This window comes from Orycteropus afer, unplaced genomic scaffold (assembly GCF_000298275.1).
Source record: "Orycteropus afer afer isolate SDZICR_OR568_19922 unplaced genomic scaffold, OryAfe1.0 scaffold00012, whole genome shotgun sequence".
Taxonomy (NCBI): Eukaryota; Metazoa; Chordata; class Mammalia; order Tubulidentata; family Orycteropodidae; genus Orycteropus; species Orycteropus afer.
Window position 1 is genome coordinate 11,077,772 of NW_006921599.1, and position 19,607 is coordinate 11,097,378.

A 19,607-nucleotide genomic window follows, 5' to 3' on the forward strand; every position below is an offset into this window, starting at 1 on the left:
TAATTTAGCAAACCTTTCTTTTACCCCTTTTTGCACATTAGACACTGAGAAAACAGAGATTAGAAGCTATAAAACAGTATCAGTGTTGTTAGGTAAAGTTAGCAATCACAAAATAATGTGTGAAAATGCCAGGATACTGAGGTGGGGACCAAGTATGAGCATGAAAGAAAAGGGACTGTGATGACTGGGGAAGTGATAGTTGAGCTGGGGCTTGGAGCATGTATTAGAAACTTTTTGGAAGGCTAAGTTTAAAAAAATTAATAAATGAAGCCAATTGTGATTCTGACTCCTGACCCCCTGTAAGTCAGAGTAGAACTGCTCCTTAGGCTGATTTTTTTTCACAAGTAGATTGCCAGGCCTTTCTAATTTTTTTAAAAAAATTTATTATTATTATGATTTTTTTTAAATTGTGATTTGGGTGAAAATTTACAGAGGAAATTCACTTTCCATAAAGCAGTTCACATACACTTTGTCTCATGACATTGATCACAATTTACCACAATGCAACAGTTCCCCTCCCACTTTTTCCCAATAGTTATCTCTTCCCTGTGTCCATCCCTCCATGCACTCTTGCCCCCTGAGCTGTCTCCCTGTGCATAAGCAGCCCTTCTTTCTCCCATGGTGGTTCTCTCCAAGGAGTGTATCTACGTCAGGTAAATGTTCAACTCATATACCTGTCTTTTGTTTGGCTGGAAGCCACAGGTGTGGGTTCAATTCCAGACCTGACGGGCAGCTAGGGGCCATAGTCTCAGTGGTCTCAGTGGTTCCACTAGGTTCTATTGGACCAGCAAACCTGGTTACCCCTTTTTTAAAAAAACTTTTTATTGTGATTTGGGTGAACATTTAAGACCAAATTCATCTTCCATTCAACAATTCATGCACATTTTACTTTAAGATACTGATTGCAACCCCCTTAATGTATCCTTTCTCTTCCTGCTTCCTCCCTGTAGTTACCTTTTTGCTGTGTCCTCCGGTCCTGTACATTCCTACCTTCTGAGCTTTGCAAAGTCTTCCTTTGAAGGCACCTTTGGGTGAACTTGTACCTCGAGCCGTTTGGCTTGATATGCCCAGGAGTTTAGAAATGTGGCTTTGGAGCTCTGTGGGGAATGGATGGAGGCTGTGGGTGAACCATCTCAGGTTTAGGAGGCACAGGCAGGAGACTGAAGTCTGATGGGTCTTGGGCAGATGACTTAAACTACTCTCAGTCTCAGTTTCCTCATTGTAAAATGGATAGCCTAGCATCTATAGCACATGGTCATTGTGGAGTTAGCAAAAGCTAACGGTGTGAAGCAGGTCCAGAATGGGGCCATACATTCACAATTTCCCAATGAGTTTGGGCAGACATTAGCAGGAGGAGTGGAGAGGAGAGTTTGATTTGAAAGAAATTTAGGAGGGACAATCTGAAAGACCAGCTGTGTTTTTTTTTTTTTTTTTTTTTTAAAGAGAAACAAACAAACCTGCCAGGTAATAGACAAGACAGCCCATCCCTGGAGTTTTTTGTAATGATATTTACCAGTGTTATTGGCATGCAGCACCTTTTTTTGATGTAGTGCTTGCCTTGGGTATTAGGGACAGTGAATTCTAAGTAGGGCAAATGCAGAAAAGCCTGGGGTGATTTAGAGGTCACAGAATGAAAGGGGATTAACCTGCTAGAAAGCAATTAAATAATCCCCCGATTGCAAGGAACACTATGGTGCTAATGATGAACTTCCTTCAGCAAAATGGGAATACTTTTTTATTATAGAAACTCATTGGGGAAGAAAGCACACTATCAGAGCAGTATACAGCTTTTTTTGATGGTCCCTTCTGAGAGCTGTTGCATCTTAATTTTGAGACTGGTAATGGTCAACATACCTAAAATACGGCATTTGTTGCCTTGAGGTTTTCAGTAGCCACACTCTCTTTTCTTCTATCAGACCAGCCTTATGATCGAGTCTGTGTTATTTGGCTCAGTTCTGCTGAACAAGTGATTTGTTTCCTAGCAGTTTATCAGGCTAGTTATGAAGAAATATGAAACCTTGGAATTCTTAAGCTCTGAGGAGGGGGTGGATGGGTCCCTTTTAATTTGCTCTGTGACCTTGACCACTCGTTAAGACTCCGAAACATTTTGCTCACAGGACTGGCCCTGCTCCAGCCCTCATTGTGGGGGCCAGCTGGCCTCCGACCACGCTTTGTCCTCCCTGAAGATGAAGCTGGCTCCAGTGGCTGCTGGCATACATTCAGTAGTATTTCTCAGAAGCATCTCTGGCTTTTAGTTTCTGGAGACCCCATTCCGTATTTCCTCCTCTTTCTGAGATCCATTTAGAGAAGGTAGATGGGCTTTGAAAATTTTAAGCTAACAGTCTGATTTTGTTTGGTCATGGCTGCTAGGATGACATTACTGTGACGGCATCAGAGTGACTGGTTTCTATGTCCCAAAGGCAAAGTGCACTCTCAGGAGTATTCATTTTCTCTTTCCATTGGGATGTGAGGTGATTTGAGGAAGTTTCATGTGGTAGAGAAGATGCAATTTGGTGTCCATGTCATGTTGAATAATCCTAATCACGTTATTTTCAAGCTTGTTTCCCCTTCTGTACTTCTGATGCTCAATAACCGTCTGGCAGGATGCTTTGCTATTTGGAGGTAATGTAGGTTGAGCACCATCATGCTGCTCTCGGTTATGATTTATGTGTTCTTGGAGACACAGAGGTCCAGGGACTTGGTTGCATTTGCTGTGATGTGTATTTGTATGTATGTATGTTTTCAGCTAAGTGTTCAGAGAACAGTGTGGAAAAGATTGGAGGGAGGATGTTCTGGCTTTTAATTATAAAGATATGTCCTCTTCTCTTGTGTTGGCTAGATCAGGGTGTGAGGTTGACATTGTTGGGAGGAGGACGGATGTGTTATCCATGGAGTTTTCTTTGCTGAGTCTCACACATTAGGGCTCTTGTAGAGAGAACGGATGTCCTGATGTGGGGAATGCCTGGTACCTGGGAACAAAGAGGTACATGATTCAAGAAAAATGATCGATTCAAGAAAAATGATCCACGGGGATGTATAAAATATCGAACAATATCATTAATATCACACACAACAGAATTCTGTTAAAGGAAATTTTAAAATGGCTTTAGGCATACACTGACAGAGAACTGCCAGAATTCCATGCCAGATTTAGACAAGGTCATGGCATGAGAGATAGCATGGCTGATGCAGATGGATCGTGACTAACAACAGAGAATACCTGGGTGCAATGAATGAGTTGGTCTGGCTCTCTTAGCGGTGGTCTTTGTGATTCCCATCAGATGACTGGGTGGAACTTCACAAAGATGAGGTGTGTGATCTTATTCAGGAATGGAAGATTGCTGAGGGGTTCCACAGTGAGGAAGAGGTCCTCACTTTGTCTTTTGTGCTTCTGTGAGAAGGTTTGCATGGCTGAAGGTTTCCAGCTCTCATATGGTATTGCCTTCTCACTCACCCCCACGTCCCGGGAGCTCTAACCACTGAGTGAGTACACTTTGCTTTTCTCATGCCCTGACATCTTTGTCACCATTCTGCTTACTTTCCCATATAGGAAATAGTCCTTGCTCTTAACTGTAAAAGAGAATGACAATTTGTTTTTATAGGTATGAATTGTTTTTGCCATCAAATCCATATATCAGCCTAGTGTTGTCAGTTTAGTGTGAGTAGCTTATGGAGTGCTTTTGCATCCATTACCTCACAACGTGGGTTCGTACAGTTGTTATGGCTGAAGACATTATGCTCATTGTACAGATGTATGAACTCCAAGTCTCGTGGCAAGTAAGAGGCTGCCAGAGCTGAGGCTTGAGCCCTAGGTTTCAGAATCTATGCAGAGTCCTTTCCAAAGGTTGCTGTCCTTTTTGGATAACCACGTAATGAAGAGGAGGAATAATCCTAAAATGGGTTTCAATCCCAGGATGGCCAGTCAACTATTGACCTTTAGGAATAAAGGTTTCCCTTGGGTTTGGTTTTGTTTTTCCTGGAGGGTTGTTGCCCTGAGCCTATTACATGTGCCCCTGGTGGTAACAAAGATGACATTAGATAAGCACTTTGTCTTTATGGTCATTTTATTATTACCTTTTTAGGACAAGTGATACTAGTTTTCTATTGTTATAATAGAGATAGATCATTTAAATGATGCCTGGGTGTGCGTGGTATACATGTATATGGAATACTCTAATGGTGGTTTGCAAGTGATTGATGTTTGGGAAATCCTATTATATTATAAATTCTTCCCCTTATGCGGTGTAAAAAAGGAGCTCTGGTGGCATAGTGCCTAAGGCATTTGACTGCTAACCAGAAGATGGGTGGTTCAAACCCACCAGTCACTCTGTGGAAGGAAGACTGGGCAATCTACTTCCGTAAAGATTTATCACCTCAGAAACCCAAAGCAGGTTGCTGTGAGTTGGAATTGACTCAATGGCAGTGAGTTTGCTTTTGGTTTTTCTGTGGTGTAAAGGCAGACCGGGAAGGGGACAGAAGAGAGTGCCATTAAATGTGTTACAGTTGTTCCACAGTCTTTTAGGAAACTAAATGCTATGTGTGCTTGCATGTGCCAAATGGATATAGATGTATGGTCTGTTTTGGTCACTGGTGCCTAGAACAGTGCTTGGTGTATAATTTCATTAATGAATGAAGGCAACTGTTTTGATTGCTTATGCGTGGACTCTGCATTTCAACAGGGGTAGTGCTCTTCCCCTTCATTCCCCACTCTAGTCCCTACTAGAGCAATTTGAAATTTTGTATTTTAATTTAATACGATAGTAGAGGCTGGTTACCTTTCATTTTGTCTTTGGATCCTGAAAATGAATCACAAGACACACCAGCCTGGCGGGGGCCAGCTCATGTTTATTGGTTCAGCTACAGAACTTGACTCCCCAGCTAAATGATAGTATGCAGGGAATCCCTCTAGGGTCTTTCCAAAACAGAGCTGAGCTATGTTTGACTTGTTAAAATAAAGAACTGTTTGGGGGAGGGAAGAAAATGGGAAGGAAGACTTGTCAGTGTACATGATTCACGGAGAAGAATCCAATTTTATAGAAACCACAGCCCAAATTAGAGAAAGCAAGCTTTTGGATTAAAATGATTTCTGTTGTGGTTGTAACATACCACAGTTTGGTTTTTGTCCAGATGAAAACATTTGGTTTGCACTTCAGTAAATATTGTGGAGGCATTGCCAGCTAATTCTGAAAAGTAATGAAATACGGCTTTGGCAAAGCACAGATGCGTTCCCTACTCCCAATTCCACTTCTCTGATCCAAGTTCAGATTTTTTTCACATTTGCTAATGCACTTGAATAACCGGGAGAGAAAAATCTGCCTGTAATTTTGATAGAAAACTATCTATATGCTCTTACAATTCATTGTTTATTGTTTAATCCCTCTATATACACATGCGCGCGCACACACACGAAAAACATGGACTGCTTCGCTCACTGCTGTCATGCCGATTCGACTCATAGTGACCTCTTTTTGGGTGTCTGAGCTGGTTTATCTACAGAAGTAGGTTGCCCAGTCTTCCTTCTGAGGAGTGGTTGGTGGGTTTGAACCACCAGTCTTATGGTTAGCAGTCCAGTGCTTAGGCACTCCACTGCCAGAAGCTTGCCTTTTTGTCAATTACCCTTCTAAACAAAATGTAAAGGAAACATATGATATAATTCCATGTGATAAAGTCAGAGTCTCTCTCTTGTTAATTCATGTTATAAACCAGGCTTGTATCTTCAGTACAAGTTGAGAGTCTGGGAAGCTGTTACCTGAGAACACAAGGGCATGACTAGAAACAAGGGCAGATGAGCCCTTTCTGAGAATTCACCCCCCACTCCCACCCCTACCCTGGTTTCCACCTTCTTTGCTGGTATTTGCAGCAAGTGGTTAGGTGGGCCCCGCTGAGGACAGTTCTCTTTTTAGTGAGCCATAGGATGTATTTTTAAGTTGTGAATCATACATTTCTCAGATATGTCATTCCTGTAGCCCTGTTCAGTTTTCTTGAATGCTGGGCCTACAGTGAGCTTTTCAGAAAGTCTGCCTCATCTGACATTTGGAGGAAAGGTGTGTTCCCATAAAAATTTTCTAGATATAAGGCTTACCCTTTAAATGCCAGTTTCTATATAAGTTTCAAACTATTTTTAATGAAAATTTAAAACCATGCACACTTTTCTATTTTAAAATATCTTGCTAAATATTAGTTTAACTTTCTGTGGACTCAGGATAAGTATAATACACATATTCACCCATTTTATACAGAGGAATGTGGAAAAATTTTCACTGGTAACTGCTCAGACTGCTGTATGTTTGTGGAGTTTTTAAATATCTTTTCCTTTATCTTTCTTTTGTGTTTAGTCCTCTTCCACTAAAACTTTTTAAAAATGAGATAATCAGGGTAGTGTCTAGGTTAAGATGAAATAAATCTGCTTTGCAGAAATGTTTTAACTCTGTGAGTTTGATGTCTTCTGCATATTTGTGCTGCTTATATTGCTTCTTTTGAATATTACTATTTAACAGTCATATTTCTCTGTCACCTTGGTAATTTTTGCTTTTGTGTGAAATATGAGATGGTTTTCCTGGTTTTATCTGGATGAGAAAGAAAGACATACTGACTTGGCTTTAATTTTGTCAGTACAGTGGTTTCTCCTGGGCTGAATTCTTAGCTTTCTGTTTTGTTGGCCCCTCTACTCTACTCCATTACATATGGACATGCTGCTGGTGAATTCAGGGGTATCGACAAGAGCCCCTTTTGACAGAGCATTGGAATATGGTCTTGATGTATTGACCATTAGACTCAGTTGGATTTAGGCTTCTGCCTGCTTGGGTTTGACTACAAAGCCGATGTCTGACTACAAGGCTAATTATATGTACAGGTCTGAGAGAATTAGCAAAATTCTGGAGGTCTGTTCCTTCTAGGGAGATGTTAATTGTTCATGAGTGCTGTTCCTGGTGAATCAGATTGTCATTGGCTTCTTGGAGAGCATGCCTAGAAAGTCTGAGTGTTGCCCTTGGTGAGTGGGCTCTGCCAGAGGGGAGAATTTGTGCAAGCCAAATATCTGAACTAAATGTGGACACTTTTTACCCTAGTAACCAAAAAAAAAAGAAAACAAACTCACTGCCATGGAATTGATCCCATCTCCTACTGAGCCCTCCTTGGGTTTCCAAGGTGGTATTTCTATGAAAGTTTATTGCTCAATCTTCCTTCTGATTTGCCTGTAGTAGTAAACGGAATTTCACACCTGAGGTTTGTTATTACTGGGATTTAATCCTTTTCCTTCTCCTAGAAGTTTTCCTTATCATACTAGCCTCTCCATCACCTTCTGGTGTGCGAACCCTTCCTTATTGTTTTTCTTTATTGATGTTTTACCTTTAGGTGGAGGCCTGTGTGTCAGTCATTTAAATAGAATCCAGGTCACCTTTCAGGGTGAGGGCAGTCTGCTTTTTATCCTTTTTCTGTCCTGTACTTAGAAATCCTGTCCTTTCCACCACAATCCATGAGAAGGAGTTTGTATTGTTACAAGCTTTTGATTTGAGAGCTAATCCCTCAGAAACTGGTACCTTTACTGTCCTCCTTTCTGTATTACATATCTCTTATATTAGCCTCTGACTTTCCTCTAGAATAACTATTGTGTTAGATTAGTTTTATTTGCTGAGAAGCACTTAAGACAAATCCATTCGTTAGTGGTGGTCTTCTGCTCTTGTTAAATTACCCTGTAAGCTTTCTCTAGGCTGTTAATGAAACCTGGATGAATCCAGTCTAAGCTTTTAGACATTTGCTCCATTTCACTTTCTTGAAACATAAACTCGGTGTTCACCCAAGTCTCTCACAATCTTGTGTAAGGAATGCAGTATTTACTTGGTGCTTTATCTAAGGCTTGGGTTTTAAAAAGAAAAAATCCAATAGATTTTTTTAAGTGGCAGTTAATTTTTTACTGTAATATATAATAATCCCATTTCCTCTATGTGGATCTTCCTGATTCTATTTGAAACGCAAAATATTTTCATCATATCGTACTTCCCCCTTATTTTCACACTATCCCCAGATGGCCCCAGTTGCAGAGTTTGTTGCCTTTTCTGTTGAGGAAGGATGAGAGATTCTAGAGGGGTGTTATGGATTGAACTGTGTCCCCCCAAAATATGTGTTATGCTTGTGGCTATAATCTCATCTAGGAATGGACTGTCACTGTAATGTTAGTGAGGCAGGATTAGTGTGGGGTGTGTCTTGAGTCCCTTTCTTTTGAGATATAAAAGAGATTAAACAAGCAACTCAGAAGCAAAGATGAGGGAAGAGAGATTCCAAGGCACAGAAAGATTGCCCAGGGACAGAAGGTCAGAAGAGTGCAAGGACCTCCCGCCAGATCCCACAGAGAGAGAAGGCCTTCTGCTACAGCCGGCGCTCTGAAATCAGACTTCTAGACTCCTAAACTGTGAGAAGAATAAATTTCTGTTTAAGGCGTCCATTTGTGTTATTTCTGTCATAGGAGCATTAGATAACTAAGACAGTGGGAATTGCTCACCTCCCAGAATACCTTCCCGTAGCTTGTCTCTTCTTACTCCCCTGGTGCTATATCCCTGCGACAAATTGTAGAAGTTACCACAGGAGCTACACAAAACCCACCCATTTTAATTCCAGTTGATCTTTCTGATTTCAGCTGTCAGTCAGTGCATCGATGATAGAGTGTATGAAGACTTCTTTAAAAGAAATTAAATGTTTTAAGATTTTGATTGGAAGGAACTTTTAAGAGCTTATGTAACCTATTTCCCTCTCATTGTACAAGAGAAGGAAATTACCTCTCAACAGAGTCCAAGTGTTAGCTGACAGCATTTAACAAGTTACTGTCATGTACTTGCTGGAATGAGTTGGATTTATGATAAAATAATTTGAACATCTTTTGAGTGCTGAACTAGGATTTCTCTTATTTTTCTTAAGTGCTTAATAAATTGAGATTTAGGAAGGAGAATTGCTAGTATTGGTGTATTTGGCTGTGGAAGTACCCCTATACATTAAGAAGAAACTCGATGTTGAGTCAGTTCCATCTCATAGAGACCTTCTAGGGCAGAATGGAACTACTGTCCCTTAGCACTTCCAAGGCTAGAATCTTTACAGAAGCAGATTGCCACATCTGTCATTTGTGGAGCTACTGGGGGGTTCAAACAGCCCAGCCTTTCACTTAGCAGTTGAGCACTTAACCATTGCAGTACCAGGTTTCCAACCTCTATATAATTGTGAAAGCTGATTCTTGTCTGAGAACCTCTGATTAAGAAGCCAGGAAAGGTGATGTCTCCTCTTTCTCTGGTTGAGTCTGTTCCTAATTCTAAATCTGCTTAGAATGAGATATTAAATTGTTCTAGTGGAAATGTAGGAGTGTTGGTGATACAGTGGTTAAGTGCTTGGCTGCTAACCAAAGGGTCAGTGCTTGGACTCCACCTGTGCTCCATTGGAGAAAGATGAGGCAGCTTGTGTCCATAAAGATGACAGCCTTGAAAACCCTATGAGGCAGTTCTACCCTGTCCTTACAGGGATAGGGTTGTCGTGAGTCAGAATCCGCGCCAGGACAGTGGGTAGTGGAAACGTTCTGTTACTGTACGTCATCTCTGATTCTTGTTGATTAAATGATTTTCCTATATCAGATTTAAGATTCATGTAAAAGAAAACCAACCCCCCCCCCACACACACACACACAAACTTTGGGAAATGGCTTTTGTCAAACTATATCCAGTTCCGTTACCCACAAATAGTTTTTTTCACTTTGGAGTTTCATGTCCACCCAGTGAGAGTGGTACCTCATGGGGAAGGAGGCAACAAAAGGGAAGGAGACTGGAGATATACCTGCTTTTGTCTTTGTAGTTTTGCAATTATGAGAGATAGGTATTTGCTTTCCCACATCAGCTCCCTGTAGCAGCTTGTTCATTTCCCCTCTCCTCCTCACAGAACAAGCCCTTCTGAAGCTGGATAGGAATGGTATTTAACTATTGTATTCCAAGTTTGAGAGCTCCATTTGGGAGGTAGAGCACATTGATTACTTGACTTTGGATGTTTTAGATGATAGGACAGTGGGCAAGAAAAGAAATGAATTTAACCTTTATTGCTCCTTCTACTTCTTGGTAGTATTACTCCCTAAAATTCTTAATAGGTGTCTTAGTTACTAGTGCTGCTATCACACAGATGCCGCAAGTGAATGACTTTAAAGAACAGAAATTGACTTTCTCACAGTACTGGAGGCTACAGGTGTTATTCATGGCACCAGCTGTAGGGGAAGCCTCATTCTCTGTCACCTGTGGGAGATCCTGGTCTCCTTCACTGTTTGTATTCCAGTGTGCTTGGTGGTCTGTGTGTGGCATCTTTATTCCATCCCATGCCACCCCCTCCCCTCCTTCTGTGCTTTTTCTCTGTCTGATGTGCTCTTTTTATGACTTAGAAATGATTAGGTTTAGGACCTAAAACTACACTGATGGTCTCATTAATATAACAAAACCCTATTCCCTAGTGGAATTATATGCATTAGGATTTTAATTCACATTTATTCCCAGAGATTAATTCTGGGGATTTTCATTGGATTTTCGTACCCCTGGTTCTAAGCAACATACCGGTGACCTGACAGCTCCTTCTGAATTGTCATTTTATTCTATAAGGAAGGGCTATATTGCATTTCATCTTAAATTCATGAAAACATTTGGGGCTGGGAATTTAAGATGTAAAAGGAATGAGAGACACGAGTTTGTTCTATGAGGAGAATTGGTCGTCCGTCTCTCCCCCCCCCCCCACAGTTTTAACCTAGCACTTTTCTTTAGTGTTGTACAGGAATTTATTTTAATAAATTTACATGCTGTTAACCTAGTCAAAACTCTGAAGTAGGTTCCAAGTATACTCTTGGAATTTTGGGAATCCGTGCTTGTCATTCACCTTCTAAAAATACAAGAAAGTTGCCTTACTGGGGAAACCTTATGTTCTGTTTTTACCACTGGCTTCTCTCTGATTGTGTTTTCTTTAGTTTCTGAGTTCATTTGCTTGAATTTATATTTTTAAAGTCTAGTGAGTTAAATATATAGCAATAGTTTCCCTTACTCAACAGTGTGGGTAGTTTTAAAACAAACAAACATAGTTGTTTTACTTGCTCACTTTAATCCTTGGTTCTTTTTTACCCTCAAGAACTATTCAAATGAGATTTTTTTCAAATTTTGATTTGTTATGTTTATTGAACGGCATCATCCCCCTGCTGGGGGTTTTTGCTTAAAATCTGTTAAAAGAACACAGATGGAGTTTTATTTCCTGGGGGATATTTGAAAAATAAATTAAAAATGGCAATGGATCTGAATAGGTTTGTTTTATGTGCTCAGCATTAAGGATTTAGGTTTGTAACTTAATGAATGTCTCCATTGTTGGGCAGCTTCTGGAAGCAGTCAGGAGGAAAGCTTGTGTTTTTGAGCCATCTTTCTTAAATCCACCAGGTTCTCCTGCGCTGCCCAACAACATGGTATATTTTGGAAGCTCTCAGGAGGAGGAGGATGTTGAAGAGGAAGACTATGAGACGGAAGACGTCAAAGCAGCCACCAACAATGCTTCATCTTCATGCCAGTCAACCCCCAGGAAAGGGAAAACCCACAAGCATGTTCACAATGGTCATGGTAAGTCCTCTGATGAGTTTGTATGTGTTTAAAGATTAAAGCTGAAGGCTTGGGTGAGATAAACTAGAAGAGATCATCTGTTGACAAGAGGCTAAGTGATGAAGGTTGCCTTCCTGGTTAGTGGCAAAGCTAGTTCTAGATACTTCTCTAAGTGTCTTTATGGACAGAGAGATTAGTACAACACAGGGTATACAAGGGTATTGTAGAGGAATAGATTGTTGAGTATAAGTATTCTTAGAGTAGTGGCTATGATACACGCCATAAGAATTGCAGATGAATTTCCATGTAAATGGAAGCAGTTCTGTTAGTTTCTTAGGGCTGCTATAACAAATTTCCACTAACTTGGTGGCTTAAAACAACAGAAATTCTTTTTCAGTTCTTAATGCAGCCAGATTTCTTTATTTAGGTTATCTATAGGACTATGCTCTCATTATAGACTAGAGGGGAGTTCTTCCTTGCTTTGCACAACTTCTAGTGACACTAGCTTGTGGCAACATCACTTTAATCTCTAGTCCCATCTTCATTTGGCCTTCTCTGTCTTTCTTCTTTGTGTCTCTTTGAAGGACACTTGCCATTGGATTTAAGGCCTACCCAGATAATTTTGCATAGCCTTCCTCCTTGTGTCTCTCCTGTGTCCTTTTCTGTCTCTTATAATGATGCACTCATTGGATTTAAGGCCCACCCTAATCCTGTATGATTCTTATCTTGATCTTTACTTTAATTGCATCTGCAAAGACTCTATTTCCACATAAGGTCACATTGTAAGAAGGCTCTTGTGGACACGAGTTTAGGGAGGGGCTGTGAAGATTATGTGAGGAAACTTTTGAGATTAATTTTTTAGACTGCAATTTCAGCAGGTAGAGATAGCTTAGAAAGAAGACTGTTACTGAATTCAGAAAATGCACGTAGTTCATGAAGCAGACTGTTTTTCCCTCTTGTGTTATGTAAAGGGCATAGGAGTAGCAGGCAGAAAGGCAGGCATAACAGCTTTGAGTATTAGTTAGAGGAGTCCCTTTTTAAATAACTTGGCTATTGAAAGTGCCCAGTGGTTTTTCACAGGCAAGAGACTTAATTGGAGTTGTGCGCTGAAAAGATTAGGCTGTCAATGATTACAAGGATATAATAAAGGGAAATGGCTTGCAGAAAATGAAACAAATTGGAAGGCTGTAACTGTAGTCAGTTACCTGGCCAAAGGTAACAAGGGTCTAAAACTGGTTCTTGGCAGTATAAATAGAAGGATATAATATAAATGTAAAAAGAAGAATGCAATATGGAGAGATTACAGAGCTGGTACTGAGAGGACATGGTTACTAATTGAAGTAGCATGTGATGGGCCAAATACATACAAAAAGAAGAGAGTGAAGTGAAGAGAATGGAGTGTTGGGAGAAATTATGGCTGTCATTTGTTGAGCTCCTGTCCTATTTCGTTTAGGACTCACAGAAGCCCTATGAGGTAGAGTTCCAGTTTACAAATAGTGCAAAATCATTGCTGTGTGTTAGTGACTAAGGCTCTCAAAGCCTTTGCACTGAACTACCACTTGTCTTTCTGTACCTAGTGGAAAATACAGATTTAGGACAAGTGGCATAGTGCCTAAGGCATTTGACTGCTAACCAGAGGGCTGAGGGTTCAACCCCACCGGCTGGCCACTCTTTGGAAGGAAGGTTGGGCAATCTACTTCCTAGTGATACTGCCTTGGAAACCCAAGGAGGGGTCCCTATGAGTCAGGTGTGACTCAAGGGCACATAACAACAACAAAGAAGCTAAGGGTGTCGACTTGAGTCACACCCTCCAGCAGGGTTGGACTTAAGATGCATCCCACCACTCACTGCCTTGAGTTGATTCTGACTTATAGCGATCCCCTTTGGGTTTCTGAGGCAGTAAATGACTGTGGAAGCAGATTGCCCAGTCTTCCTTCCATGGAGTGGCTGGTGGGTTTGAACTGCCAGCCTTCTGGTTAGCCGTCAAATGCCTTAGGCACTATACTACCAGAGCTCCTTCTAAACAGGCATAGGGATTAGGATTTACAATACATCCCAAAATGGAGGACAGTGGCTAGAAGGGCCATATTAAGCAATTCAGTGCACTGCAGTATCCTATGCTGGAGACATAGCATATGATACAGGAACAGTGGAGAACAAACCAAAACCACCTGGGTCCATCAATAGACTAACGATACACATACTTACAAACACTTCTGTGCTTTCTTACATGAGACATGAAACCAGAGCTGCTAAGCCTTTATAAAGGCCTCATCATTGTCTGTAATAGTTCCAATAACTGGGTTACCTGTGGGTCTGCTTCTAGTGACTTTGTTTTCTTGATTATCAGTCACATTTATGTGTTTTAGTTTTTAAGTATATTCCAGTTACTGTGCATGAAAGTGCTATAGCAGAATTTGTTTGCCAGAGAGTGTGAAACCCTTTCCTCTTTTTGACAGTTAAGATGAAGAGCTGATTACTCAGATTCTCCTAGAATCAGGTGGAGCTGTGGTTGACTTACAGGTTTAGTTAGATTGAAGACATCTGTGAGTAGCCCAACCTCCAAACCTCTGCCTTTTTGATCATGTCAGCGTTTGATGCACTTTTCAGCTACTTGGGTTTGCCTTTGGATTCAACTCCATCCGAGTCCCAGAAATTGTTGTGATGGTAACACGTGAAGTGTATCATTTTCTGTCTGTTTGCACACACTTAAGCTTGAGGGAGGGGAGATAGTGGGCCCATGTGATCTGTCTCCGTGTTTCTGTATCTTCAACAAAAGTTTTTTCTACCAGACTATAAAGCCTCAGCCTCATTTCCAGCAAAATCTCCCAGACCTGTTGCAAGATCAGGCATCCACCTTTCTGGGCAGTTCCCTCTGGAACACAGTCCTTCTGCTTCTCTTAAATTTAAAAAAAGGAAAAATGTGTTGTCATCCATTCTGTTCTGATTCATGGCGACTCCATGTGTTTCAGAGTAGAGCTGCAGTTCAAAACAAATTAAATATTCACAAGCACCAGTCTAACTCCATTAAAATTTTCCCAGTGAAATTAGTTCATTAATTATCAGCAAAGGTTATTCCAGAGCTGTTAGAACAAAATTTGTGTTTGCATGTTCTTAAAATGGCTACATTTGTGGAGTGTTTGTGGGGAGGGGAGTAGTGGAAATCTTATTTCAGTGGGAAAAATGCTGAAACATAATCGTATGTTTTTGAGGGCAGGCCTTAACCATTTATGATGTTTTATGAAGGCTCTACCCCATGAGTTAATGGTATGATTCTCCTTGGTGACCCCATCAGAAATGCCCAAAGAAATTCAGGCTCTTTCCCTGTGTTTCTTCTGATTACACAGATTTTAATGTCCCATTCATGTGTACCACCCTTCTGTATCACTTTGTGTTTTTCACATACTCTCTGTTACTTGTCTACAGTATACCCGCTCTTGTATCCTGCCACTCAGGTATATACTCCTCCCACTCAAGTATATAAGTCCATGATGGCTAGGTCCCCTTGGGTAAAAGCAGGTAAAATAATCCAAGTGATTATTTGGATAACATTTTTAAGGATAGATTTGAGTGGTGATGGTTAAAGGCAAAAATACCCTTTAAAAGATCCTGCACTAACTTTTGCTTGATCCTGGAGTTTAATTTAATCAAGGCACTGTCAGAAGTGGAAAAATCAAAATAGAGATTTTGGCACATTGGGCTAGCTTGGTATCTGTGTAAATAGGGGGACACCCTTGAAAATAGAGGAATGAGCCTTGAGTGAATAAGTTGAAGCTTCCTAATCTTGAGTCATTTGGCAGTTTGTTAGGTGAACTTTGAATCGCATTGGTAATAAAACCAGGAGTTGAGGTACTTGAGAGAATAGCATGATTCAAAAGCAAGGGCTTCAGACTCTTACTGACTTGGCTTTGAATTCTGGCTTTGATTGCCAGCTGTATGCCCTTGAGCCAGTTGCTTAATATTTCTTTGCCTCAGATTCCTCATGTGTAGGTTAGGGATTGGCTGAAATGTTTGTGTTAACCATGTGTATAGACCCACTCATACCAAAAACCAAACCCACTGTCATGGAGTCAGTTCCGACTCAGAGTGACCTCCATTGGGTTTCCAAGGCAGTTTGTCTTTATGGAAGTAGATTGTTCCATCTTCGTTCTGCAGAGCAGCTGGTGAGTTTGAACCGCCAACCTTCTGTTTTCTAGTCATATGCCTTAGGCATTGCACTACCAGTGCTCCCTTAGACCTGCTCATAGTGCATAATTTTTCTAATTATTCTAGTAGGTGGTGTCTCAGACCAAAAAAAAAAAACCCAAACTCACTGCTGTAAAGTCGATTCCAACCAACAGTGACCCCTCCTTGGGTTTCCAAGGTGGTATCTCTACAGAAGTACGTTGCCCAGTCTTTCTTTTGTGGAGTGGCTGGTGGGTTTGAATTGCCAGCCTTCTGGTTAGCAGTCAAGTGCCTCAGGCACTATGCCACCAGAGCTCCCAGTGTCTCAGATATCTCCTTTTTTGAGAGCTTGATTCAGGCCTGTTTCCCGCGAATGATCCTAAGAATACTGTCATTTTCAGGTTGTGTTCACCTACATTCTCAATTTCATTATGGTACAGCACAGTCATTGTGAGGTGGTCATGGCAGGCATTGTTCCTGCTTCCATTTGAGGAAATGGATAATTTATCCCAGGTCTTACACTCATCACCATAAGTGATGAGTTCAGCCAAGAGTCAAGGTCTTAGAAATGCCTCTTGCAGTGCTCTGGCCCCTCCAACATTCTGCTGTAAAGATGAACACTTGATCAGTTGCCATAAATGATGGGCAGAGTCCACTATGTGAATGTGAACAACTGCTTTCTTACTATCTGTTACACAGCATCAAGGAGCTGGCCCCACAAACCACTGCTGGGACATACAGCCTGGCTTTGGTCTGCAGTCGTGCTGTTGCTGCTTGGCTTCAATGTCTTTGGAAACCAAATAATAAAACCCCACAGGATGGCAGTGCTTCCCTGCAAAGCCAGTGGAGGCAGTGGGCTGGAACCAGCTCAGAAATGTATGGGCTATTTGGAAAGCTCCTTTAGTTCCAAATGACATTGAGAGACAGAGCTAGCTGTCAGTCAACTTTGCCACTGATTTGGTCAGTATTTCAGGAAAGCACTGAGCTCAGGTTACCTTGTTGGCTGTGTGCTGCCTTCCATTATCTGGTCACATTCTGCATTTATGTACAGAAGACAAATAAACCAGGTCATCACTTGTTAAAACAAGTACTAGTGATGCTTGGTAGTAAGGACAGTAGGTGAGTATACCCTGGCAAGAGGTTACTAGTTGAACGCAAAGATAAGGTGTAATGAAAGCTGTGGAAAAGGCTGTTAATATTTTCAACAGTAGAGAAAAGATACTACCAGCTCATCACCCAAAGTGGTAAAACTTAAATGTAGCATTCTTTCAAGATTAAAGGGTTCTGCTGTGGGATGTTCTCATGTCCAGAATTGCTCTTTCACCAACCATTTCCAGATAATGGAACTAATACTGTAATGCCAAGTTGCCCTAAATACATATTTGTTCCTATAAAGGTCTTTATCATCATCAGATTGTCATCAGGAGCCTTGTTTCATGCCCTCTTGCAGCTCCTAATTAGCCGTGTGTTTCTGTGTTGTAAGGTGTTTAACTTCTGATTCAGTGAGATGAAACATTAGAATTGGTTAGCATTCATTCAGTTGTTCATCATTCATTCATTTGTCAGCATAAAGAATTACTGAGATATTATCCTATACGGGGATAGATACCATTCAGATCTCTTGTGTTAAACTCCCTTGCTGTGTTTAAGGGAAGTGACTTTGCCACCAGCATCTGGGTGCTTATTCCTGACTGGAATTCTGTACCTATAATCTGCTCATCTTTTCTGAGTCATTACTGCCTTTTTCAGAGTAAGAGCATGTATATCTCACACTTTTTTCAACCTTTTCACTTTCCCATCTATGCTTTGTCTTCTGACCCCTGTTTTGCCCCCTGGGAAAATTAGTTTACTGTTACACCCTCCAGTCAAAGTATGAGTTGCCAAATGTCACCAGTAAATCCCAGGACCTTACTGGATTCTATAAGCATCTTCCAAGTGGTCAGGCTGGGATCACCAAGTAGTTTATTTCATTAATACAAATCAAATGTGGGCAACAATTCCCATTACAGCTAAAAGTTGCCATTCCTGCTAACCTTTAAGTGAGGACTTTTGGGGGCGGGGGTAAAGATGTAGAGCTGTAGTTAACCAGTTGCCATCGAGTTTGACTCCATGTGTTTCAGAGTAGAACTGTGCTCCATAGGATTTTCAGTGGCTGTTTTTTGTTTTAATATATCTCCAAGGCACCTCTGTGTGGACTTGAACCTCCAACCTTTTGGTTAGCATCGAGTGTGTTAAGTGCACCATTCAGAAACTCCAAAGGTGTGGAGCACAGTTCCTTAAAAATCGGTTCAGTATGGGTATTCATCAGTTTTAAAAGAAAGTTGTTTAAATGTGATGTCTAACAGAATGAAGCAGGTATTCCTGTAGGGAGTTGACTTGAAATAGAAAACCCCTACCTAGTATGCTGGCATGGAATTGGACCAGTAGCAAGAAACTGGATACAGGTGCTAGGTGGTAGATGATCATTGTGTATGAGACCCTGGGCTTACTGATATGCCAGACCTTCATACGTAATGTGGCCCAAGTGAGGAGAACCCTGAGGCATACTCCAGGTTTCCATTCATCTGTCTTTGGGCTCCAGAGGAGACCTTCTTCAAGTTCAGAAAGTTACTCCCTTTTTTCTGGGAGCTCCTGCAGAGGTCCAAGCTTGATTAGATTCACAGGACACTGGTGCCTAATTACCTCCTAATGAACACCAAGAGGTGTTAGAAGATGCCAGAGGCACTGGTCAGGCCTCTTACTGCTCCCCAGAAGCTGTGATGATTAGCATGCCCTGCAATGTGAACACTTCGGTGTTAGGCAGTAGGAAGTCCTTGGTGTTGTGTCCTACTTCAAGTCCTCTCTCTCACCCCTCTTCCCCATTCCCTGACTTTAGAAGGCTCTTGGAAATAAGAAAAAAAAAAAAAAAAAAAACCATGCAAGATACAGAGACAAGTCATCTCCATTTCCTTTGGTTTCGGTCATGGATGAAGCATGTGCAAGTGTTAAAATTGATTTTTCTAACAGGAAGAACCTGAGTAAGAGGATAATAATGTTGCCATCAATCAGGTCTTCAGAGTTGTAGGCTCTTTCACTACTGAAAGTGAAGAAGGAACAGGTTGTTTTTTTTTTTGTGACTTCCCCATCACAGATATCAGAGTGATGCTGTTCCCGATTTCCTAGGATAGAGACACTGGATTGTGGCAGGAAGTCTAGGCACATCTGTGTCTTCCCCCAGATGGATCAGCACCCACTGAAATGTTGGGAAATAATTGCATGGAAAACAAAGAGTGAACAACTGATACTCTTACTTGGACTGGGTTTGGCTAAAAGCCCTGGTGAAGCTGATGTCCATCAGAGCAGCTTTATTTAGGCTGAGTTTGAAGAACCTAGAACACAACCTGTGGAACTGCTTTATCCAAAACTTGAACCTGAGTGAAGCAGCAGGAGTTCCAAACAGAGCAAGAGCACCCAGGGCTTAGAGGATGTGCACACATGACCTGGACAGTTGGTCTCCTGGGAGGAAGATTCAGAGAGAATACACACGCTCAGCCTCTGTCTGAAACAGATCATTTTTTCACTGGCCGGTCTGTAACCACACATCTTCCTTGGGGTGGGAGCCCTGGCCCAGGACTCATGGAGCAGACTCTAGCCTGGTGTCCCCAGGCAGATGTTTAATTTAGTTTAACAAACAATAGGCAGGACTCTTATGTTCTCATGTATAACCCACTGGACATCCAAGTGAAAATAGATTTTTTTTTTTTTTTTAATTAAAATACATGCTCTGCTGCTGCATTGTAAATTTTGGTCAATGACATGAGACAAAGTATATGTGAACTGCTGTATGAAAAGTGAATTTACTCTGTAAATCTTCACCCA

At 41.2% G+C, this 19,607-nt stretch overlaps 1 protein-coding gene across 1 annotated transcript in view; it reads left to right on the top strand.

Moving 5' to 3' along the window:
- JARID2 (jumonji and AT-rich interaction domain containing 2) overlaps nucleotides 1–19,607 on the top strand; it is a 185,064-nt gene that overhangs the window by 103,958 nt on the left and 61,499 nt on the right. The window contains exon 4 of the mRNA XM_007951903.2: nucleotides 11,430–11,606. Coding sequence (XP_007950094.2) covers nucleotides 11,453–11,606 — 154 coding nt within the window. The 5' untranslated portion in view covers nucleotides 11,430–11,452. The remainder of the gene's footprint in view (nucleotides 1–11,429; nucleotides 11,607–19,607) is intronic.